The sequence below is a fragment of the Mesocricetus auratus genome, unplaced genomic scaffold, assembly GCF_017639785.1.
Source record: "Mesocricetus auratus isolate SY011 unplaced genomic scaffold, BCM_Maur_2.0 Super-Scaffold_100008, whole genome shotgun sequence".
Taxonomy (NCBI): Eukaryota; Metazoa; Chordata; class Mammalia; order Rodentia; family Cricetidae; genus Mesocricetus; species Mesocricetus auratus.
The window spans coordinates 67,487,650-67,512,484 of NW_024429192.1; the positions used below are offsets into that span (position 1 = coordinate 67,487,650).

At 46.2% G+C, this 24,835-nt stretch overlaps 2 protein-coding genes and 1 long non-coding RNA gene across 9 annotated transcripts in view; 2 read left to right on the plus strand and 1 right to left on the minus strand.

Annotated features, from left to right (window-relative positions):
- Tbccd1 (TBCC domain containing 1) overlaps positions 1–1,372 on the plus strand; it is a 44,738-nt gene extending 43,366 nt beyond the window's left edge. For all 6 annotated transcript variants that reach the window (XM_005071701.4, XM_013114422.3, XM_013114424.3 and 3 more), the window contains one exon: positions 700–1,372. The gene's annotated coding sequence lies outside the window, so the exon portion shown is untranslated. The remainder of the gene's footprint in view (positions 1–699) is intronic.
- Positions 1,373–1,522: 150 nt separating this feature from the next.
- Positions 1,523–7,950, plus strand: Crygs (crystallin gamma S). Its single transcript, XM_040751043.1, has 3 exons — positions 1,523–3,165; positions 6,752–6,994; positions 7,579–7,950. Exons 1-3 carry the CDS (start codon positions 3,145–3,147, stop codon positions 7,849–7,851), a joined length of 537 nt encoding a protein of 178 aa, XP_040606977.1. The 5' UTR covers positions 1,523–3,144; the 3' UTR covers positions 7,852–7,950.
- Positions 7,951–8,888: 938 nt separating this feature from the next.
- On the minus strand, positions 8,889–24,606 carry LOC110341138. 2 transcript variants are annotated; one of them, XR_005878999.1, is made up of 4 exons: positions 24,275–24,606; positions 21,327–21,466; positions 17,305–17,470; positions 8,889–10,392 (listed from the first exon to the last, which is right to left on the minus strand). It is a non-coding gene; the product is annotated as an uncharacterized LOC110341138 (long non-coding RNA). The 2 variants fall into 2 exon arrangements; XR_002383016.2 differs by lacking the exon at positions 8,889–10,392 and adding an exon at positions 16,202–16,381.
- Positions 24,607–24,835: the final 229 nt, after the last annotated feature.

A 24,835-nucleotide genomic window follows, 5' to 3' on the forward strand; every position in this document is an offset into this window, starting at 1 on the left:
TTCATGACACAGGGTCTTCCTATGTAGTCTAGGCTGGCTTTGAACTTATAGCAGTTCTCCTGCTTTGGCATCCCAGGTTCTGTGATTGTATTCTTTTTAAGAAACATGATTTTAGGAGCTGGAGAGATGACTCAGTGATTAAGAGCACTTGCTGCTCTTTTAGAGGACCCAGGTTCAATTCCCAGTAACTACAGGGCAGCTCACAATTGTCTGTAACTCCAGTTCCAAAGGACCTGACGCCCTCTTCTGGCGTCCAAAGGCACAGTGTGCATGTTGGTTCACGCATATACATTCAGGCAAAATATCCATGTGCTTAAAAAAAATAAATCTTTTTAAAAAGAAACATAATTTCACAGTATGTAGTTAATAAATGCTGGGTTGGGATTGGAAATGTGGAGATGGTACAAAGAAAAGGAACTGTAAGGGGTAGGTATTTACTTTCTGTTAGTTTCCAGTCAGAACTGTAAGGCATAGGGATTGAAGTTTCTGTTTACCTCCAGCCTGCCAATTTTGAGTTCAAAATAATTTCTTTCTGTTATATAGTAACTAATACCATAAAGGGATACAAAGGTTCTTGTGTCACTCTAAATCGTCGTGATCTCCCTAATTTATATGAATTTATAATGAAAGTGGTTTTCACATTTGCATGGAACATGAAAATTAATTTATATGCATTAACTTCTCTTTGCTCATCTGCAGGGCTCTGGAAACATGAGGAGTAGTGGAAGATGGTGCCCAATGAAGACTTCATTGGAAAGGCACCCTTGCTGCCTGCGAGACCTCAAGATTTTTCCATCTGTTTAACTCCTTTTGTTGGTTCCTGTTCTTCACTTACTTAGGTCGAACTTTAGCTTCTGACTTTCATAGAAACATCTTAACCTGTAGAAGGTTATAAGACTCACATGTGTCGGGCCGAAAGGGAACCCCAGGCAAGGCAGATTTCTGTATGCGTTAGTGTCTAAGTGACCAAGTACAGGCTCACAAGCTGACTTCATATTTTAGTTTGTATGATGAAAGGGTTTGTCCTAGGTAGAAAAGTTAGCCAGGTGTAGTGGCACATGCCTGATCGCAGCATTCAGGAGGCACAGTCAGGCAGATCTCTGTGAGTTCCAGGCCAGCCTGGTCTACATGGTGAGGACCCTGTGTCTCACAAAACAAAACAAGAGTTGTATGTTCTTTGCAACTATTTAAAAGGAAACTGCTGCTCCTTTTTTAAAAAGAGTGACAGTATGGTCAGTTGGTGTATAAATATAGCAGAGATAGTTTTATAAAATGGTATTTTAGGCCTTAAAGTATAAAGCACATATGAAATTGTGTAAAGTTTTTTATTTTTTATTTTCTGCTTCAAATTTCAATAAACTCTAAAAAGCAATTTTCTCCTTTTGTTAAAAAATACGTCTTACTTTAATTTTAATAAAAGGTTTTTGTTGTTATTCTGTTACAAAGTTGAGTCTGCATGTAACTGGGAAGCCCTGTTCTTTAAGACACATGAGTGAAGTGATTCTGTTCACTAACGGGTTACTTAATTAATAGTTACCACCACAGAGCCACTCTTACAGTTCTCAAGTAAAATTTGCTCTCTTAATGCTCGCTAAGTCTTCGAAGACTTGATAGGTTTTACTTTAACATGAAATTCAAGTAAGCAAAAAATGACCAAATGAAGGACCATTGGGGTGACACTGCTGGATTCCATGAGTCAATCCAATCCTTAAAATACATAAAATTGAGGAAGCAAATATATTCTGTGGTTTGTTATTTGTTTCTCGGCAACCCACATATCAAGGCACATTTGCATGTTTTTAAAGATGATTGTTACTATTATCAATGTGCATATGTATGTGTGAGTGAAGGAAGAAGCCAGATGAGTCAGGTCCCTAGGGTGCAGTTGTGAGCCGCTCCACCCACATTTGCCCTTTTAAATAGAACACTCTGGTGGGTATCCGATTTATAGAGGTGTTTGTTGGACATTTATTAGGAGAAAGGAAGAAATGTGAAATTGGGCTCAGAAGAAGGGAGAAGGGTTGGCTCATTGTTTGTCTGAGTTTGTATAAAGTATTAATCCTATTCTTAAAGTTAGAGGTAGATCCCAGTGTAAAGGGCAGAGCACTAGCTTGGAAAGTTCTGGAGTCTCAAGGCAGCTTTCTGTCTCTATGTACTTGGTACTGCTTTGTGAGTTACAGCTCTTTCTAATTTGTGTCTGGAAAAAAAAATCAAACTTGAGTGACATTTGCAAAAATAGGTGATCTGACCTTGGAGTGGCAAACCTGTAATTCCTGAACTTGGGAAACAGGAGGATTGCCATGACCTTGAAGCCAGCCTCCACTATACAGTGAATTCCAGGCCAGCCAGAGTTACATAACCTAGTAAGACTCTTCCAAACAAAACAGATCACTGGACCCCTATGTACTCCCTGACTGGAGTCCCCAAATGTTAACGTTTTGCCAAATTGACTAGTCTATTACCATTAATTTTAAAGCTTGTGAGTAGATTGTAGACATCATTTTACCCCAAACACATTAGCATACATTTACCAAAATTAAAGACATTCTGCTACCTAGTTATAGGGCAGTAATCAAGTTCAAGAGCCAAACACTGGTATATCTAATGTATGCTCCATATTAAAAGCGTTTAGATTACCAATGCTTTTTTGTAGTGACTCCCAGGCACCCAAAGTCAAGAGCATTCATGACTTGTAGGTGCAAAATGGTTTGCCCTCCAAACATCACTTCCCCTGAAGTAGAGGGTCGTCTTTGGATTCTCCTGTATGCTCTCTGTTAGAGAATAAATGGACATTGGGAATGCCTAACAGGTCATTGGTTGAAAAAAAATGGCACAGAGATAACCTTGTTTTGAATTTTTAAAACTTTGGCTGGGTTTTGGTGCCTTGATTCAGCAAAGTCTACAATACAGCTGGGTGGGTGAGCATTAGACAGGCAATGAAGCCTTCCTTTATTTTATAATCCCAATTGCTTTTCTAGCAAACATCAATAGACTGTAAATGACTGAGTCAAATTTTGGATCCAATTCTCATGACTAAGCAAATGTTTGTTGTGGAACCAGCCTGGTATAAATGTCCCTGTGCCTGGAGCTTTGGAGCTACTCTGGATTTCTTTCAGTAGTGCGGACTCAACCTCTGCGCTTACGATGTCTAAAACTGGAGCCAAGGTAAGTAAACGCCATGCAGACTTCATAGCTCGTCCGCTTTTCATCTACTGACCTCTTGAAAGCAGAGTGCAGGAAAGCTCTTGCTTCTTTGCCTAGAGGTGAATAAGCTAGTGCTTGAAGGACAAGGAAAGGAGGGAAGATGGAGACAGGCTTGTTTTCTAGTCTAATATATTCACCTATCAACATTTAAGATTTCCCTTTTACGATGGTGCTGTGCTGAGTACTGTGTGGGCAGACAGTACCAAAACCACCATGATGGCTGCCTTCCAGCAACAGATGATTTAAATCTAATAGGCATAGAAAAGCTTTCAACACTCTATTATGCATAATTTAGCCTCAGCCATTACTGTTCCAAAAGGCCAGTCAGTGGACAGGCCAGTCCAGTGAGCTAGTCTAACAATACTTCTTTGTTAAAGCAGTTCTTGTTTCCATGCAGGGGTCTTACCAATGTTGACCCCACTGCTTGTGTGGAGGTGAACGCTCAGGCAAGACTTGGGGAAGGAAGGGATTCTCTGGTTAGCATTTGTAGTAATCAGTGGGGCTGAAGGGCAGAGTCTGTGTGTGGTGCCTGATCCCTCCTTCCAACTCTTGGCTTTGAAACTTTCAGACTTACTAATCTTGAAAGGATAAGAAACACTTGCAGCGAACGCTTGACTTTCACTGGTACTCCAGTGGTTAACATTGGGCTAGATTTGCTCTCTGTCATGCCATTTGAAGAGTACCTAACTTCATTGCATTGTTGACTGGGGGTGTTTAGATATGTAGCCCCTAAAAATAAAGTTTTTTTTTACCTTGAATAAACATACCCCCAAGATGCATCTTAAATCTAATACCCAATAGTCAGACCATACTGAATTTATCCAGTTGACCCCAGACACAATAGGGCATGTTAATGTCATGTGATACATTAGTTACTTGATATTCTGTGTGTCTGTCTGTCTCTCTCTGTGCCTATAGAGCAGCCCCTTCAGTTTCTTTTGGTTTTTGTTTGTTTGTTATTGAGAGTTTTCAAAGCTCAGGCCAGGTATATTAAGAGAAACTCCATCTAGATCCATACCACAGTTTCCTCATCTTTAGACTGAGACTAGCAACAAGTTAGGTAGATATATATGCTTACTGGTGCATGTTATCTGGAGGTAGCTGTTAACTTGTTCTGTGATTGGTTAGTGCCTGATGCACACTTGTCTTATAGCAGTATCTGAGAAGTACATACATACATACATAAGACAAGTGTGCAGAGGACAGTAAATGTGAGAACTCATGAATAAAATGCACATATTTCCCATAGCATAGCTCCCACAAGCAATGTTTGGTAAGTAAATTCAGCATATGAATGAAAGAAAGTCCATTCTTAGAGAAGTTACTCGATTTTCCTGACGATCTTGTTACAGGTCACAATTAAAAAAAAAAGGCCTCAGTGTCAGTCCTGCTGAGTGTTTAGAGTATAAATGCTGCCCCATTAAGTCATGTGGGGTAGGAAGACGGGATACACTGCAGCCCATGGGTTTCCAGCTATCGTTGAATAGCTGGTCATCTTTGGAGGTCATGTGTCCGTAACAACAAAAACCGCTTACTATCTTTTTAAACATTTATCTTTGGCCGCTTAACCTGCACAAGGATGACAATAATGGGACATGCAAAGGTGAAAGATGATGGGACTTCAAGCCTTACAAAGAACCACAGACAACTAAGGAATGCTGAACAGCGGGAGAGTAGTCTTCCCCAGGGGCGAGCACACCGATTGATCGGCTACTCAGTATCAAATGGTCAGCCCTGAACACACACACGAGTAACATACAGACTGAGCCAGTTTTTATCTTAAACAGTTTTTAAAATGTGCTTTACAGTTTTGCACATATGTGTAACATATTTTGATCATATTCATCCCCCATTCTCACGTTTCCCTTCCACTCCCCTCCCACCAGACCCCTTCCTTTGCCTGTTCCCTGTGAGGTGGTGTGTGTGTGTGTGTGTGTGTGTGTGTGTGTCTGTCTGTCTGTCTGTCTGTCTGTCTGTCTGCCTCCCTCGTTGCATTTAATTAGGGTTGCTTGCTTGAGCATGGGTATGGGCTATTTGAGCAGGACAGCTTAGAGTCGTGATTCTCAACCTGTAGATCTGTAACTCCGTCGTGGGTTGCATATCATACAATTTGTAAAAGTAACAAAATTACAGTTAGGAAGTAGCAGCAAAATAATTTTATGGTTGGAGGTCACCACAGCATGAACTGTAATTAAAGAGTCGCAGCATTAGGAAGGTTAGAGTGACTGGCTCTGAGTGTCTACACCACCTAGGAATGTGACTCTTGCTTTCTCAGCAATCTTAATTGCCTGTAGCTTCTCAGGCAGGGGTGGGCCCCGTGAGCCCCTTCCCCTTCATTGGCAATTTTGAGTCAAGTATTAAACTTTATAAACTTGATTGCCATTACTTCCATTTTACCCTCAGACCACCCCTCTGACACACTTTTACCTTGACCTCTGATGGAAGCTCAAAGTCGCATAAGTAGTAAACAGGGACCATATACCTCTAAGTCTGCTATGCTAAAACGAGAGAGGGAGCAGAAAAACGATTTTGAAGAGGAGGAAATGAAATACACGATTTTTTTTAAATGGCAAAGGATAAAAGTTAGGGAGCAGGAAAGGGAGAGTTGAGACAGGAGGGGGAAAGGAAAGATGAAAGCGGAATGTGTCACCTGGGGTGTAACAGGATGTGCCACCGGGGGACGAATCACACAGGATGGAAGGGAAAGGATCTTTTGTGCTCGTCCATTCTGTCCATGTAATGAGTCAACAAGACCCGACTTCAGAGTGTGTTCCTGTCGCAGCTCCCCGCGTTGTCTCCGGGGGAACGAACTCCAACTCGGTTTACCACGCTCACAATACAACAGTTCCTATGACGGGCTGTGTTCTCCACGGAGTTTATTCGTTTGGACAGCCTTGTCCCTTTTCCTTTACTTCTAGAAAACTACTCACCCTGCTACCATCACTCAAAGACCAAAGACTCCCGCCTCTGCTCCTTTATGCAGTGCTTTTCTGTTAAATCAATAAAGCGAATCAGCCACAAGGTGGCGGCACAATGCCAAGGAATTAACCACTCCAACCATGACTCTCCGTTTCCTGATTGTGGAATTACTGTGTAACGGTGTGTGTGTGTGTGTGTGTGTGTGTGTGTGTGTGTGTGTGTGTGTGTGTGTGTGTGTGTGTGTGTGTGTGTGTGTGTGTGTGTGTGTACGCACGCGCGCTATTTTGGGGTTCCACGGTGATATTGATAAACCCCCAGAGTTCCCATCAGGTGTCCCCTATTTCAACCAGAGAAACCAGATCTGCTTTGCCTCCGCACTTCCGGTCTGAGTAGAGGGCTGTAGGAACTTAAGTATGCAGTTTGGTCGGAGATTACCGGCTTCCATCAGAACATCCTTTTATTGTGTTCCATTTTGAGAAAGCCCCGATGCCATCTGTTGACAAAATTGCCAGAAGTCAAATGTGAGGGAAAGTAGAGGTGTGCCATCTTAATGTGACAGCGAGCTTTTCGCTTTCATCTGTGTGCAAGGTTGCCCAGTTCCTCGGGTCTCTAATTCTCTGTGCTTCAGATTAGTTTCTTTGAAGACAAAAACTTCCAAGGCCGCCGCTATGATTGCGACTGTGACTGTGCCGACTTCTACTCTTACCTAAGTCGCTGCAACTCCATTCGAGTAGAAGGAGGCACCTGGGCCGTGTATGAGAGGCCCAACTTCGCTGGGCACATGTACATCCTACCTCAGGGCGAGTATCCTGAGTACCAACGTTGGATGGGCCTCAACGACCGCCTGGGCTCTTGCAGAGCTATTCATCTGGTGAGTCTGGGAGCTTGCTGTGTGACCACAACCCCACAGCTTTTCTTTCTTTTTTAAGATTGTATGCGTGTGTGTGTGTGTGTGTGTGTGTGTGTGTGTGTGTGTGTGTGTGTGTGCATTTGCATGCAGGTGTCTTCAGAGGCCAGAAGGGGGTGTTGGGGTCCATAGAGCTGATGTGGATTTGGAGAACTGAGTTCGGGTCCTTTGCTAGAGCAGCAAGCTGAACCATCTCTCCAGCCCTCTCCCCACACACCGTTTCCTAAGTCTTTCTACCTCTTCACGGGTAGCTAGGATTTGTTGACTGAAATAAAATCTTAGTTTCTTCTCACTAGACTAACTGACATTACTTCTCAGCCTAAGATCAAGTGCAGACTGCATACTAATTGTCCTAGGACTCTTTCTACCTCATAGATACTTATAGAAGTCACCCTTTTCTCAATGAAAGTCAGCCTTTCACGTAGAGACAGTTCTGATGACCCCTTTCAGGATGATAGGCTGCGAGCCATGCTGCTCTCTGAGTTCCTGAACTGAGAATGATTTCTGTAACGATGGCTGCCCATTCCCTCTTGTTGCTTTGTTTTCAGTCCAGCGGAGGCCAGTATAAGATTCAGATCTTTGAAAAGGGTGATTTTAGTGGCCAGATGTATGAAACCACAGAAGACTGCCCTTCCACCATGGAGCAATTTCACATGCGAGAGATCCACTCCTGTAAGGTACTAGAAGGCGCCTGGATTTTCCATGAGCTACCCAACTACCATGGTAGACAGTATCTTCTGGACAAGAAGGAGTACCGGAAGCCCATCGACTGGGGTGCAACATCCCCTGCTGTCCAGTCACTCCGCCGCATTGTAGAGTGATGACATGAATGGGCCATAGAGTTCTCCCCAGGGGGCTGAATTCTGGCTGGCTTGTGGTCCAAATAGGCATCATAAATAAAAGAATTGGAATGCATCCCACTACTGACTGTAGTGCCTCTTCATTGCTTTTAGGAACCAACAATCTAGAACGTGCCATAGTGGGCAGTTACACAGAGCATTTCATCTATAGGGTATCTAATCTAGACCTTTGTGTAAAACTAGGTAAGAGTGCATTGAAATGCTGGGCGTTGGTGGCGCACACCTTTAATCCCAGCACTTGGGAGGCAGAGGCAGAGGCAGGCAGATCTCTGTGAGTTCGAGGCCAGCCTGATCTACAGAGCAAGTTCCAGGACAGCCTCCAAAACAATACAGAGAAACCCTGTGCTAAAAAACAAAACAAAACAAAAAAACCAAAACCAAAAAGAGTGCATTGAAGTTTGGGGAATCACACTTTCACAGAATGGCTCTTTCTGCTTGTGTTTTGCATTAATTCAGCAAAAACAATAATTAGAACTGCCATTTACAGAGTGCCTATACTAATAATCTGTTTCTTCCCAACCTACTCTGTAAGAGTAATGATCTGTCTACATTTACAAGTAAGAAAACTTACATATAAGAAAAAATTTTAAATGGACCACGTTCACTGTTACGAGCATTCTTCCTGCCAGCCTGGTCCCAGAGCCACATCAATTCCAAACGAACACGCAGGATGCTATATTAATTATGATGCTGTTGGCTGTTTGCTATGGTTTCTTATTGGGTAGTTCTGACTTAACTATTAGCCCATAACAGGTAATCTGAGTATTTCCATGTGTGGTCTTCTCTTACCGGAGAAAGTGTCCAGACCTCTTACTCCTCTCGCATCAACATGGTGACTCTCTACTCTTGACTACATTTCCCAGAATCCTCCTCGACTCCTAGTCCCACCTATCTTGCTTCCCTATTGGCCAACAGTGCTTTATTTATCAACCGATAAGGCTGATATACACAGAAGGACTTCCCTCATCAGTTCACCACATGGTAAATAGAAGTAGAAACTTTCAAGGATATTTATGCTTCTGAAAGCCATTGTTTAAGTTCCAGCTCATCCACTCAACTCATAATGGTCAGAGATCTGTGTGTAGTGTGAATACAGGACCCCGAAGGATGTAAAAAGTGGGAAAAGTAGCATTCCACTGCAAGTTCTCTCAGGAGACAGGATACCTATTGAGAACAAGAATGAAACCAGGGCTATTACTTGCAAGTAGTCAAGCTACCCATGGCCTAATGTCCCTCACTTAAGATCAAGATGTCCAGTTTTGCAATGAAAATGGCATGTTGCAGTTTGTTCCTACTCTATGATGGCATTTGAAAGGGAGTTGAAGGGTCTGATGCTCTGAGTAGCCCCTAGTGCTTCACTTAGGTCATCCTGTTGAAGACACAGCATCATTGAGACTTTGGGGAAATGCTGAAAACACCTGTCTTTAAAAGAGATGGCATGTTACAGGAATTCTGTGATTGTCTTGGTCCATTATCCAATTGAATCAGGCATTTGGTTTGAGGGGCAGATTTCACATTCAGCTGGTCAGAGTGGATCAACAAGTCCTTGGAGGACCCAGGATGAGGGAAAGAGTGGCCCTAAGTTGAGTAGGTAGGGCTGGGAGGTTATCCGGTCCTTCTTGGGAACCAGAAGGTGATGTGGTGGGTGCATCACTGCCCTGGTAACTGTCTCAGGTTCTTATCCTTTATTTGCACTCCAGTTTTGTAATTAATAAACAGTAAGCAATCCCTTCAATGTCAAGGTTCATGTCTTCCAGGGCCTTTCCCCAGATGACACATGAGAACACTAATCCAACGCACACTACACACCTGTAGCTCATTTTGTTATCTTCCCTTTTGCCCCATTTTGTCAGTGAGGACTTTGAGAAAAGTGGGAGAGAGGAAGGGAGTCTCCACTGAGGACAAAGGATGGGCTGCTTCACACTGACCAGCAGAAGGCCCTGGCCTATGAGTTGACTTCACCGCCAGTTCTGGGCCTTGCTACTCTACCCAGAAGCTAACCCTGCCTCATCTCCAACACAAGAGCCCCATCTATCACATTAGAATTCTCCAGGGACCAGAAAGGCACCGAAAAAGTGGCCAGTACCCAAGATCACTGGCATGGCTTTTAAAAGTGCGATTTCTTGACAAGACCTCATATCTTACCAGTCATGTTCTCCTGGGGACACTGAGGCTGTGTTTACAGTGAGTCTCTCCTCTCAAAGTAACTACTGCTTTGTTCCTTAGACATTCATTACAGTGTGTTTAAAGTCACCAGAAAGGCAACTCTGACAGCAACACAGGCAAGCAGTGTCAGGATGGCTATGCATTGTCTGAGAGAAGCAAACACTGGCTGCTGCAACATTAGACAGTGTCCATAAAACAACAGGCCTGCCTGGTTCAGCAAGGCCATCGTCACTCTCCAAGCCACGGGTGCACCTCGTAACGGCTTAGAAGGAGTTCCAGAAGCATCGGGTACTGAAGGTCAGAAACTTTCCTGTCCTCTATTCATAAACCCCAGACCTGTGGGAATGAAAAGATTGTTTGCTCTGCCGTTAGAGCCAATGGCTGGTATCCAGTCTATTAGCCAAGCAGCAAAGTTATTACTACCTGTACTCTTCATTGCTTTCTCTGCAACGGCATCTCAGGAAAGCAAAGGCCAAGGTATACTAAAACCATGTCAGTCCTTTTTCTATCACAAGCATTTCTCTGAGACAAGACTGAGGACTTCCCAGATATGGCACCCACTTCATTCACATGCAATGTCGAAGGCTCCACGTCAAGCCTCCAGGGTGAAGTTGCCAGATGAAATGCAGAACAGGATTGGTAAACATTGGGATACAAATATAAATGTGACCTAAGTTCTGTATGGTACATGCTAGAAATTATCATTTGTCTGAAATTGTGACTTCATCCTTATCTGCATTTGCTATATCTCATCACTAGAGTAATAAGGTATATTAATAGGGTATATTAACATTAATAGGATATATTGCTATACCCTATTACAGGAGTAATGCAAGTCATAATATATTATGTGGGGCTTAAAGCACATGGGATGCTGCAGGCTTCAGAAAGGTGCAGGTCCCACAAAGGACATTTAGATGCATTGTTTTCAGAAAGCAATAGTAAACTTGTGCCTCCAATGGACAGACCTGTGGATCACTAACTTCCAACCTTGGCTGTCAGAGAGCTCTGAACACCACAAAGTCTCCCTTTACACAAACCCAGCATGCGCCTCTCTAGCTTCCAGTCTGCACTCTGAGCTCTGATCCATCTGGGATGCACAAGACTCCATGCACAAGACTTACAGATGCCCGTTTCCATTCACACTATCGTTTCCATGCTCTGCAGCCCCCTCTCTCCTGTTATTCTCTTGGTGTGTGACAAATGCAATTTGTCTCTTCCCTGTGTCTTCCCTGTGGCCTGACCGTTTTGATTTTGTTTGCTTTGTTTGACTTTGAGTTTGAGTTTGGTGTGTGTAGTGGGAAGGGTTGTATATGTTTTCTTTTGATTAGGTGTCTTCGTTATTTTTCTGTTGCTGTGATAAAACACCATGATCAAGACAGTTTGTAAAAGGAAGGGTTTATATTTGGGCTTCTGGTTCCAGAGGGTTAGAGTCCATGATGGTGAAAGCATGGTGGAAGGAAGGAGAAGCTGAAAACTCAGCCCTTGAACCATACTCACAAAGCAGAGAGAGAACACCAGACGCGTCAGAGTCTTTAAACTCTTGAAGGCTGCTGCCAGTGACACACCTCCCACACCTCCCAATCCTACCCAAAGAGTGTCACCAATTCAAGCACCTGAGACTATGACGGGGTGTTATCATTCCAACGACTCCACTAAGCCTGCCTCTCCTGTCAGAGAGGTCTGAGTACCACAGTCTCTCCCTCACACAAAGTCTTCATCTGCCCCTCTAGCTTCCAGTCCGCTGTGTTAGCTCTAAGCCACCTCGGTCTCCATCCACACCATTTGATGCCTCTTAATGGTCTGCCAGTTCTGCTATGAGGTCATCGACATTTTCTGGTACAAAAGCTACAAAGTCCTGTCCCTCTCTGGGAGGGGACTCAAATCCCGACAACTGACACCCATCAGTTCTGAGTCACAAAATCTGACATGGATATCTTCAACACTCACCCACAGGACAACAATATATAAAGCAATATATATAAAAGCATGCACACTTTGTTATCATCGTCTTCTGTAGTTATAGAGGTACCACAAACACTGAACAGCAAGAGCTGAATTGTTGCTCTGAGAGAAGATGTAAGATCAGGTTCCTGTGAGCCTCTGGCAGAAGTATCTTTGTCACTGAGCAGCAGGAAACCTCTTTTCTTGGGTGCTTCTGCCTCCAGACAGGTTAAGCATATTGTTGATTCAGCAATGGAACTCACAGCCAGTGGCGCCGGAACTATGCCAGATGGATGGTTACCTAGCACATACTTGCTCTGTGAAGGTCTGTCGTTTGAAAACTCCTCGCGCTTTAGGCACTAGATGACATGTTGGTACTATCATTGGGGACAGTGAAATTATCAACAAAAAGCAAGAATACCAAGAACATGACATTAAGTAGGCCGGAACACCGTGTGAGAACTGAGACAAAAAGGCATAGAGTCTGCTCCACTCCAGCTGGGACCACATGCATAGATAGGGTCCCCAAGTGAGCTCCTCTTTGCTCACGTCCATGAGTAACCTCCAGACCACAGTGACTAGCGGCCAATGATTACAAAGCCACTGGGGGTTAGCATTTGCCAGTACTCTGACGTACAGAGGCACCACTGGACTGCAGTGAATACTGTGTTCCCCCTGTTTTCTAGACTACATATACTATGTATTGCCAGGGAGTCTGGATTTCTTTCATAGTCTTCTACATGGTTAGCCAGCTTTCTACCTTTTTACTTTGTCCCATATTTTTTTTCATGGCATTTGCATGCCATGTGCAAATGGCATGTATGGGGTGTGGATGCATGTACAGATGTGTTCATATATATGGGTGCATGTACACATGTATGTGCATGCTTACGGAGGCTCTAGGTTGATGTCAGGTATTCTTCTCGATTCCCTCTCTACCTAATATGTATTGAAACAGGGTCTTTTGCTCACCACTCGTCTAGCTAGTCGGCTCTGCCCCTTGAGTGCTGAGATCATAGGTAGGGTACCCTGATGGGAGATGTCATTCTGAAATCTGTCTCTTATTGGTTGTTGAATAAAGCACTGTTGGCCAATAGGGAAGCAAGATAGGTGGGACTAGGAGTCGAGGAGGACTCTGGGAAGGAGAAACACAGGGAGTCACAATGTAGCCTCCAGAGGAGTAAAAGGTCTGGACCCTTTCTCCGGTAAGAGAAATACTTAGATGGGTTAAATACTTAAGTCAGAACTAGCCAGTAAGAAACAAGCAAACGGCCAACAGCTTCATAATTAACATAGCCTCCTGTGTGTTCATTTGGGACTGATGCGACTCTGGAACCAGGCTGGTAGGAAGGCTGTACTCTACAGTACCCAAACCACCTGGCTCTGCAAGGGTTCTGGGAATCCAAACTCTGGTCTCCACGCCAGCACAACATCACTTTACCCACCCAGCCAGCTCCGCAGTCAATGTCTGTGATTTCAGCAGATGCCTCAGTTGGGGGGAAATATGACAGAATCATCTAACCCACTCCCTAACCTTGAAAAAGCCACACCCCACTGTCACAGGAGTCTGGCCTTCTCTTGGTGGTCCCATTGTCTCTTCCCTGGTTCTAGCTCCCCGAAGCTAGCAGAGCCAGCAAGGTTGTCTCTAGAGTTCACACGGGTTAGAGGTTTTCAAACCTGTGCTTTCCCCTCGTATCCAATGCCACACAAACAGTTGTGTTGATGTCAGATGAGACACTAAGGAGAAGAGCCTGGCTCTGTCTGTAACTCAAAGGGGCATATACTGAATAAAGGCATCCGCCCTCAACCCAAACGTCCAAACATGAGGTCCCTGAAGGGCAGTCACAGGAGGAGTCCTTCAGCAGTGAAGTGATTCAGAACCCTTGGACTTCAGTGAAGCCGGCTCAGAGGGTTACCAATGATTTTATGAGATCCTTGTGGAGTGTAGGTGAAGGGGAAGAGACCAGAAGGGGAAAGGGAGGAGCCTGGAGAGGAGGAGGAGTCAGGGGAGTAGAGGGCAGTTTGGAGTGCTCCGGGCACATGATGGGGTTGGCTGCTCAGAAAGGGGAAGTTAATCTCCCTCATTTTTTTCTGACAGGCTCTAAAGAAACCCCTTAACCTCATCTCAGTTCTTTCTGCTTTACTCCCATCTTCCCAGTACCCGTGACCCCCTTTTGGGCCAGCAGCCATAATGCAGTTGGGTGACTGTGTAATGATTAACTTTCTGGGGGAATCCTGCCAGCATTTGCCTCTTGGGAGCATAGCACACATCAGCAGGGATTTGTCCCCATTGTTCATCGAACAGCCACCTCAGCCTGCACACTGAACCATGGGGCCAGAACAATGGTGGGTCCCGGTGGCAATGCTGACCAGGATGGTTTCCTAATACACGTTAGCTAGTTTGTCCAAGCTCACAGTATGCCTGGTGGCCCTGGTCAGGCTGGCACTACAGGGCCCAGTGCTAAGTACAGAAAGGTAGATCTTCATACTATGTTCCCATGAGCAGGGGTGGGGCAAAAAGAAGCCAGAGTGGTGATGCCTGCGATGCCTATGAATCAGTGTCACCCAAGACTCATCTAACGCCAGGCACCCCTGCAGTTGTGAGGGTCACATGTTCCCACCTACTCAGTGTCCCAGGGGTCCTTGGCAACAGTCACATTTACACTGTCTCGTTGATGCTCTTGACATGAAGGACTTTGGCTCTCTCCATGATCACGTGAGAACAGGACACAGCTATGCTTCCCACTTGACACGCGGATAGACTGAGTCACGGAAACACTATATGTCCATTAAGGTGACTTCAGACTTCCTGGGCCCCAGAATCAGCAAGAACCCTTTGATGTGACCAGTGTCTGTGCCAACTGTTTCCCTGTGTATGAAAACTTCAAGGAGACTGTTATCCTCATGTTTCTTATAATCATAATTACGGGTTCAGTGTCGACGACCCTTAAGACGTAAGTGAATGTAAGTGGGAATTAGCATGCTGGTCTTAGAGGGAAGTGTGAGAGTGAGCATGGCTGGACAGACAAGCCAAGGCATGGTCAGTTGTATCTCCTCCTGCCCTCTGCCCTCTGGCTTCTAGTCCTGTTCTTCCACCATGAAAAACAAAACACAACAGATCTGCCCAACAAAGAAGGGGCTTGATGGCCTGCCTTTGGGGGTATATCCACTTCTCAGAAAAATCTAATCTATGCAAACAAATCTCAGAATTGGAAAACAAGAAAAGTAGGAGAAAACACTCGATTTGAAACGGCTACCTATGGGGCTCTTTAAAAGGCAACACTTAAAATTCGAACAAGAAGTCAACATTCCTAAAACTCTCCTAAACAAGGAGCTGTCACTGTGAGAGAACCGTTCCAGCACATGAGAGCTTGGGCTCAAATCGGATCGTCGGTGTGACCTTCTCACACTGTTCTTGGGTCCGAGGAAGAAGAGCCCTTTGCTCGTAAGGGGTCCTGTATTATCATGAGTCACGGCAGGAAAGCATCCTCACTCTCACCCTGTGCGCCCCACCAGTGCTCAACTCAGTGAAGAGGAATGCAGAATAGAGAGGATTTATCATAATTTAAACTTACCCTTTCCCTCTGAAGATCTGATAATTTTTCATCTATGAAGTAAGTTTACTGGAGACAGGTAATAGGAAAGTGATGCACACTTCAGACCATGCCTAAGCCACAGGGGTACTTGGCTCAAAGTGGGAAGTAGTTGACTTATGGGTCTTAAAGATATAGAGTCCAGAAGTTAGGGAGGATGTGCCTGGGAAGTGTTGCCTCAGCCACATGAGGTCTCCCAGGCAACAGGGATTCTGTAATCTGTCTGCTGGAGTGTCAAACCCACGATCTCACCTTCTATTCCAAATTTCTCTTAATGTGTGTGTGGGGGCGGGTATCAGAAACATGCTGGTCAGTTATTAATACAAAAAAACGGTATCCATTTCTTTGTTAAAAAAGATAGCTTTCAGAGCCATTATTGGGTCTACAAATATATACAGAGTTTCTGATTAGCCAGAGAAACATTTAGGGTGGGCTAGTCCACTCTCCCACACAGGCAGCTCCTGCAGGAACAGCCAGGAAGTGGATGTGGGAAGGTGGGGTCAGGGAGAAAGTCCTGGGTGTTGCCTAGGAACTGAGGAGTTCCAACTAATTGCTCTGGAAGGTTCACTGAGACTTCCTCAGTCATCATAAAATCCACTTTTACAGTGTTTGGTATGATTTTTTTTCAAATATACAGTTGGGTAAACACCGACAAAATCACAACTGAGCACCGTCATCCCCAGTCAAATTCCTCTGTGTCTTGGGTGTCTCTGCTTGAAGCCTGTCCTGATGCACCCGTCCAGGGCTAGAGCCCCTGTCCTTCCCATGGCTCACCTCCTCCTGATGTCCTGAGTGGGACCAGGCAGAGTGGTTTGTGTGGGCTTCTTTGACACAGATGATGCTTGGAGATGCATCTGTGTTGTAGCACGCATCGGTAGTTCTTTTCTATGAGTGACAATCTGTTTTGTAGATGTGCTCTTCTTATTTTTAATAATTCAGGAGTGAAGGAAATGGGCTTGTTTCCAGACACTGCTTTGTTTATAGTGTCTTTAAAGTCTCCAGAACCATGTGTCTAGCTGATCTCACTTCTACAAAATAACTCTGCTTTCCCCTTCTCTCTTGTAGGCTGATGTGCCTAGACCTGCCTGGAGATCTTGAGTTGGTGAACTGACATACCCATACCCTCCTGCCTTGTTTCATAAAGAGCTTGATAGCTTTATCTCTGTCCTGGCTTCAGAGGGCAGCAGCTAGGAGCCCTAGCCTAGATCCAGCTTCCCTCCCCATCTTGTCCCAGCAGATCTGAACACTCCTAGGGCACAGGTGGCCAGACTAAGGAGGGAGAGGAGAGAAAGGAGAGAGGGGAGGGTGTGAGGGAGGGAGGGAAGGAGGGAGGGAGAGAGAGGGGGGAGAGCAAGAGAGAGAGAGAGAGAGAGACAGAGACACAGAGAGAGATTAGCTCCTTCAGCCCTGGGTTGTGAGGTGATCCAGTGGAATGGTAGGATCCTGTGGGTAGTAGGAACCAGCTGGGAATACGGGCTGGCAGTGAAAGCATCTTAATTTCCAGTGTGCAAATATTCAGACATCTGATATATGGACCTCCAGTTTCACACAATTATAAGGAGGCTTATCCTGGCTGCCACTGGGGAAGGCACCCATGAACACATCACTCCATCAGCACCAATGACCCTCTGCTGGTCCAGGAGGATAATTCTGTACCTAGAGGTACCTGCTTCACTAATAGGGTGTAGTTCCTGTGCTGGGGGAGTCTTACCTCATCTTTCCATCTGGTCCCCTGACTGATGACAGCTTTCAGTGCAGGAGAAGACAGTATGTGCTTGGCAGTCCTTCTCTGTGTCCCCAGTCAGCTCCTCGTGCACTCCTGGCAAGCAACTGTCTCTTCCTCAGAACCCCATCACGTGACCTGGTCTCTACAGAAACTTGTTTAACAGAAAAGACAGAGGGCAGTGTTTGTTAGTGCAACTTCCTCCCCATGCCTGTCTCAAAGGCATCAGCGTTCACTGACATCTTTATCCTTGGTCCTTTTCACAGTCCATTCTCTCTGGGCTAACCTCTATTCCTCCAGAGTCTCCCTGTCTCCCCCACTTCCCTCTCCTCTCTCTTCCTTCCCCTCCCCTCCTCTCTTTTCCCTATCCCTTCTTTCCCTCCCCATCCTGCTCCAGATGGTCTGAGCACTCCACCAGGGGTATAGGCGACAGGGCTGGCCTCTCCTCCTCTATCCTCCCCCTCTTTCCTTCTCTCCTCCCTGTCTCTCCTCCTGGCTTCAGCATGCAACATCATGTTTCCATCATCTTTCCTCCCATTCCGCCCTGTAAAAGCAGTCTCTCGTCCCCCACTTCCCTAACTTGTGCATCTGCTGCAGACCCGGGTGTAGCATCTCAGCCTGCTCTTTCATATATCACTAATTTGTCATGCTCTAGTGCTCCTCCTGAAACATGCTGTGTGTCATCACCTTGGTAAACCCTTCTGACCTTTGGGCTCATGTGTGTGCAGGAAAGAGCTGCAACTCGCAGAGCCACCACATATGTCCTTCATGATGTTGTTAAGGAATTGGAGACCACCAGCAAAAGAACCCTAGACTCAATTCAGATTATAATTGAGCAGATTATTAAAGCTGCTAGCAGGGCCCCAGTTTCTAACCCAGATCAGAGATGTGTGCCCAGAGGCAGGAGAAGGAAGGGCTTCTAAAGTCAAAAGCAGCAAGAGCTGCTTTTCTCTGCCAAGATCAGATGGTCAAGGTGAACTCAAAAGAGTCCTTGAAGGTCTGAATAAGCAAGTAAGCCAAAAATCAGCAGTCAGTCATAGGATAACGAGCAGATGGTCATGACTGTACATTTCTGGGTGGGGGTCAAGAAATCAGGGCTGCTGGAACTTGTCTTCCGAGAACTTGAGTCAGAGACAAATGGCTAACAGGTACCAAGCTGGATGTCTAGCACAAAATGGAGTTTCTTTAGCCATCACAGTGTAAGACACTGCACGAGTGCCATAGTTCACAGCATGAACAGATTAATCCGACCAAAGAGAATACTAGGGGCTTCAGAAAGACCAGCTCCAAGCGGGACACCTCCATACTAATTCCCCAGGGACTCATCTCACACAGCACCTCACTGCTACTCCAATATGGTGCACTCAGGGAACTGCTGGTGATTGTTCAAGGGAGTTGTGGTAGGAACTAGCTTTCTGTATGTAGTAAGGGCAAGGCCCATGGTAGAAACTACAAGTTAGCCATGCAAACACAAAGAATGAGGAGATGAGTTTAATAGACAGCAAGGCAAAAACCAAGGTCAAAGACTAGCAATACCCAGAGTCAGCCACTAGCCAGTTAGAGGTCAGGAGGGGGTCAAAGTCAGCAATATCAAAGCAGAAACTGGAGGAGGACAGAAGTGTACTTCAACCACCCTCACCTGGTGAGCAGCATGTGATCATCTCTCTGGTTGGAACAGAAGAGCATACAGACTTAGAGACAGTTTGGTTGGCTTTACCGATAGTACGTTCAGAAAACTGACTAGTCGCATAGAAATTACCCCAGGTTTTGTCCAATCCCTACCAAAATTCTTGTTAAAGTTCCCCATGGGGCTAGCAAGATGGCTTAGCAAGTAAAGGCAGTTGCCACCAAGCCTGATGACCTGAGTCTGACTCCCAGAACTCACACAGTGGAAAAAAATAATTCATAGAGGTTGTCTCCTGACCTCCACACATGCACTCACAAACACATAATTTTTAAAGTTCCCAAAACACTATACAAGAAACCCCCATGGCAACCCTTGTGTGATCCTACCTACTGACAGTGGTCTTGTTCCTTTCCTTCAATTTTCCTCCATAAAACCTACTTTAGTTAGCTTATCCCTGTGTGTTCGTATCTTTAATCATTGCTGCCATGAGGCAGTGTCTTAGCTGGGGTTTCTATTGCTCTGATAAAATACTATGACTAAAAGTAACTTGTGTGGGAAAGGGTTTATTTCATCTTACAACTCTCAGGTCACATTCCCTCACATCACTGAGGGAAGACAGGGCAGGAACTCAAGCAGAAACCTAGAAGCAGGGACCGAAGCAGAGACCATGGAGCAATATTGCTCACTGGCTTGTTCCCATGGCTTGCTCAACCTGCTTTCTTATAGCACCTAGGACTGCCAGCCCAGGGGTAGCACCTCCCACACTGAGCTAGGCTGGCCCATATTAATCAACAGTCAAGAAAACGCATCACAAGTTTGCCTACAGGCCAATCTGGTAGGAACATTTTCTCAGTTGAGGTTCTGCCTGCCAAAAATGACTAGCTCGTGTCAAATTGACATGAAACTAGGCAGCATACATAGTTTCAGACTGATTTTTGATGCCCACTGAGCATCAGGCATCCTCAAGCCCTGGGTCACACACATCTGGGGTGAGGAAGCTCTTGCCGTTTTCCAGGATTCACAACAGAGTCACGCTGTTTCCTGAGGTGGATACACTCCCGACCTTTTTGCCTGTGATTCCTGTTTGCAACCACTTGAATGTTTCCTGAGGAGCCCTTGTGACATGCCTTTCTTCCTCTGCTTCACCTCCATGTCTGTCTTCTGCACCCAGAGTCGCAACTATTCATCTGCATTTCTCATTTTTCCTCAGAGTATGAGCTTGTGGAAGCCAAGGACCGAGTCATTTCCATCACAGGGTAGACTTGTGACACGGACATTCATCTTGAACCTATTACGTGTCATCTCTGCAAGCTGCCGGTCTTGATGGATTAAGCTTCATGTTGACCTAAGCTCCTTGTGGAGGTTTGGAGTAGAGAAAGGGAAATGTTGACCCGAATCTCCAGATTCACTAGCCTGCTGGTTTTTCCTGCAGTTGGGTTTGAAGTCCTGGATGAGTCCCCTGATTCGTGCCTCGGGAGTCCATGTTTCTAGGAAGACTTACCTGTTTGGGCTCCCTGAGACTAAGACAGGTCCACCACAACACTGAAAGACAGGCTTCAGGAAATCAGCCACAGATGAGAGCTGCTGCTGCTTCCTCTTCCTTCTTCTTCCTCTTCCTCTTTCCCCCCTTTTTCCTTCTCTCCTTCCCTTCTTCCTTTCCTCCTCCTTCCCTTTTCTCCTTCTTTCTTCCCCCTCTTCTTTCTTCTTCTTCCTCCTCTTCTTTATAGTTTAATTCAGAAAACCATTCTAGTATAATTGTTACTCACACCAGACAACTCAGATACAAGGCTGGTTTTACCAGCTACCAGCAGTATAATCTAAGCAAGTTACTCTTTCCAGTCCTTAAAGGGGTAATAGGAAAACAAATTATTTTCTCAAAATCCTGACACTCATTCAAGTCCTCTAGCAAGTTCTCAGCCTGTGCACTAGGATGTTCAACAATGCTAAGCCATTAATGCCCCAGGAACAGCCCCACCAATTAGGATGCAAGTTAGTGGACACACACCCTTTCTTCACTGCAACAGGACGGGGCTCCCACAGCATGGTGTGGTGACCTGCTTATTGATAGATTTCCCCCATCCAACTTCCCTACTGTCTTACCAGGGCTTCCTGGGATCATCTCCCAAACATTTCCCTTACACTCAAATCATTGTCTTTGGATGTGCTTATATGTTAATGAAATACAAGCCACCCCCTTAAGGGTGATAAAACAAATGCTGGGGGGGGGAGGGAGGGGGGGAGACTGGATTAGCTCACGGCATCTCGTTGACAAAGCCCAGGCTCAAACTCAGTCTGTCCACCTTGCCTCACAAGCTCCGTTGCTTCCCTCTCCAGTTCTGAGGGCATCTACTCATATCAGCCTGCAGCTGACGCTTTAACTCACCTGGTGACCACTCTCCCCAGCAAATGGAAGCTTCCCAAAGGCAACTGGGCAGCTCCCAGTCCCTGGGCTGTTCCCTTCACAGCAGCGAATGGTGCACAGCCCCCCTTTCCACCTTTGCTTGGGTGCTGGTCCAGAGTTGCCTAGTTTTAAACCAAGAGTCAACAATTTAATAAGCTTAAACATGAGCTTAAAAAAAAAATCTCACGAACAGCAGATGACAGTGCGAGGTGAAACTCCCCAGGGTGCTATTAGCAATTTGGCATGTTCTGTCCTATGGGAGTGTTAATGGAACTCTGAAAGTCTTACCAATATGATTAAGAAACTGTAACTGTGTAACTGTAGAGACAGAGGTGTGAACCGCAGCACATGAGCAGATGTCCCAGCAGGCCCTGCAGAGTTAAGGTCCCCTGTAACTAGCCTTCTGTCCTCCTGGGCAGGACCGCGGCAGGCTTGCTGGGATGGGATGGTGATGGTGACCATCTGGTCAGCTACGCTTGCAGTTAAGGAAACCCGAGAGGAGAGGATGCAAGCCTGGCCATGCAGGCAGAAACAGCCTCTGTTCACAGACAAGTGTTTCCTCCTAAACCGTGGTGGACTGTGTGTTCCCATCTCTAAGCCCGAGTTTTCACCTCTGTAAAATGGCAGCTTAAAAGGTATTCACGGATGCCAGGGTTCCGAGGATTAGATAAGACCATGTGTGGAAGATTTGTCCACAGCAAATGTGCAAATGTAAGCCAGTGGGTGGAAAGGACTGTAAAGCCTCTAGATCAGTAGTTCTCAACCCTCCTAACGCTGCAACCCTTTAATACAGTTCTGCACGTTGTGGTGACTCCCCCACAACTATAAAATTATTTTCGTTGCTACTTCATGGCTGTAATTTTGCTACTGTTATGAATTGAAATGTAAGTATCTGTGTTTTCTGGTGGTCTCAGACAACCCCTTTGAAAAGGTTGCTCGACCCCAAAGGGGTCACAATCCACAGGCTGAGAACCACTGCTCTATAAAGCCAAGTCTGGTGGGATCCTTGCTTCCCATCTTTCTTAGCTGAGCGCCAATTTCTTCTCTGACCATCCTGCTAGTCTCCCCATCAGTGTAAGATGGCCTCGGCTCCAGATTCTGTAGCCCAGCCTCCAGCATACTGCAGTGCTGGGCGTGTGGAGCCCAGGCCCTTGCATCGAGCACTAAGCAAGCCGTAGACCACCGAGCTTCACCCCTAGCTGTCTGTCCCACCCCACCCCACCCCCGCTTTTGAAGGGAGCTTTGAAACTGGACATTGGAAATAATGTTTTTGTAACAGGAATTGGTTCAGATTAAGTGCAAAAGCCTTTCTTTTTCAAGGGTGTCAGCAAACAGTATAAACAGGAGCACAGTGGGCAGGCAGGAATGACTTCCCACATGGTTGACAGAATGTCAGAGCTGTCAGGGGAAAACCCTGTTGCTCCAGTGATCAAAGCAAATGGGCTGTGCGATGTTTATTTCCGTGAAGGAAACCCTCCAGGGTTGCCATTCTTATTACCTGGCTGGGCCAGAGCAGATTAACCCTGCAGGGTTCTGGGCAAAGGGGATGCCTGCCTATCTGGATGGTCAGGGTCTGCCAAGGCTCCTTCACTTCTCAACCCTTGTCCTTTCTGTCCATCAAGACACTCTGGCCCTCCAGCTGTTTCCCACAGTGGTCCTCCACAGCGGGCAGGAGTGAGCTGTGTCGCCACAGCCCTGTGCCCCAAGTGGCCCCAAACTGTGGGCCCAGCAGCGCTGAGTGACAGTCAATTGCTCTTGCCTCTGGATCCCCTGCCATTGTCTGGAAGAGGATGCAACGGAACAGAACTCTGGGGCCGCTCCCAGAAAGAAGTCAGCTAGCTGGTTTGTTTGTGGCCAGGGCTCTGAATCTCGATCTTCCTTGCCCTTACAAAGGTAACGACAGACAGCTGGACTCAGCAGATCTTTATATTCTCCACAAATTAGGAACACTTGCAGTGGGCGTTGATTCCTGACTGGCAGAAAAATAACGAAGTCTGCAAGTTTCATCTTCTTCCTCACCCCGACCTGAGACAAAGGCCGTTTTGGCTTTCTCTCCCCAGTACGGCCTCCCTTTGGGCTGATTAGTCCAGGCTGCTCAGATGTGTTCAAGGCATCTGCTAAACCTGTTTCAGCTAATATGAAGCTACGGCCCTATCAGTGCCACTTTCATTACGTTAACTAAATCAAAACTGGAGCCCGCGCACACGGGGGGGGGGGGGAACCCTATACCACTAAAAGTCACGTGAAAGACTCAGGCCCTCCAAGTGGGGTAAGATGTCTGTTTCGGAATCTCCTCTCCACTTTGTGGGAAACTTTCTTTTTTCTTCCTGGATTATTTTTTATTTAAATTAGAAACAATCGTATTTTACGCATCAATCCCAATTCCCTCTTCCTCCCACCATCCCATCCCCCTTCTGCTCTGTGGGAAACTGTTTTGATGTGTGCCTCCCTCCCCCTCTTATGTCCCCCCCCCCCATGCTTCTTCTTTTAATAGTTTGGTACCTGTTGCTTCCCGCTGTCAGAGATGCTCCACCCCCGCCCCCCCCCCCCGCCTTTTATAACATTTTTAAAAAGAAGAAAAGAAAGGCTGCCCTGCCTCTCACAGCACTACTGATTCTGGACTCCCGAGGAGCTGTTTCTGTGAGATGCGGAGCAAATGTAACCCAATGTGCTTCTCTTGCTAAGTGGTGCTTAGCCGGTGAGGCCCGTTCACCTCACTTAGGAGCAGGCTGCCCGCAGCTCCGCCCTCTACCACATGGTGCCTTCCAGCTTGCCAACTTCCCTCCCTGTGATCCCCTTCGCCCACTCAACAGCAAGCCTCCTTCCGGACCGCCCCTCACGATGAGTAGTTTGTCAGTTACTATACATCAAGCTGCCACCATCAAACGCCATCTGTTCCCTGGAGCATTCCAACAAGCGCCTCCACTCACCGCCCACAACCGCCAGCAACAGGCAGACAGTCCGCAGGGTCCTCCTTCCAGGCCTGCGGGAGGCTCAAGACTGAGCGCCCCAGCACTTGGCTTGGGGAACAGGACACATTAATTACTGGCCGGGGGTGGGGGTGGGAGCATGCTGTAGCAAATGCAGGCCTCCTTGCCCCTGGAACAGCCCTACCCTGGCAAGATCTGAGCGCTGAGCGACACAGTCCTGGGCATCAGCACAGGGGCCAGTGTAGAGCTGGGGGCTACGGGAAGCTCGGATAAACTGCTTTCTGAGCATGTGTGAGGCCCTTGGTTCAAACCTGGTATTTCTAGGAGTGGAGGCAGAGGGTGTGTGTGCGCGTGCGTGCTGCGTGCGTGTGCGCGCGCACACGCGCGTGCCTTTTCTCTATCTCAGAAACATCACGTGATTACTGCTGTTGCCTTAGGCTTGTTCTCTTCAACACTAATTGGCAGGTGCTGTTCTGAGGACCACGTCTGAGGCTTTCACAAGTTAGACATTGCCCCTAATGCACAGACAATTCTGAGTTCCAGCTACTTGGATAAAAATTT

Bases quoted from the DNA above. Each gene is read 5' to 3' on its own strand.
- Crygs (XM_040751043.1), top strand. From the start codon at position 3,145: ATGTCTAAAACTGGAGCCAAG. The intron at 3,166-6,751 runs GTAAGTAAACGC...TCTGTGCTTCAG, and splicing joins TGTCTAAAACTGGAGCCAAG to ATTAGTTTCTTTGAAGACAA. The intron at 6,995-7,578 runs GTGAGTCTGGGA...CTTTGTTTTCAG, and splicing joins CTTGCAGAGCTATTCATCTG to TCCAGCGGAGGCCAGTATAA.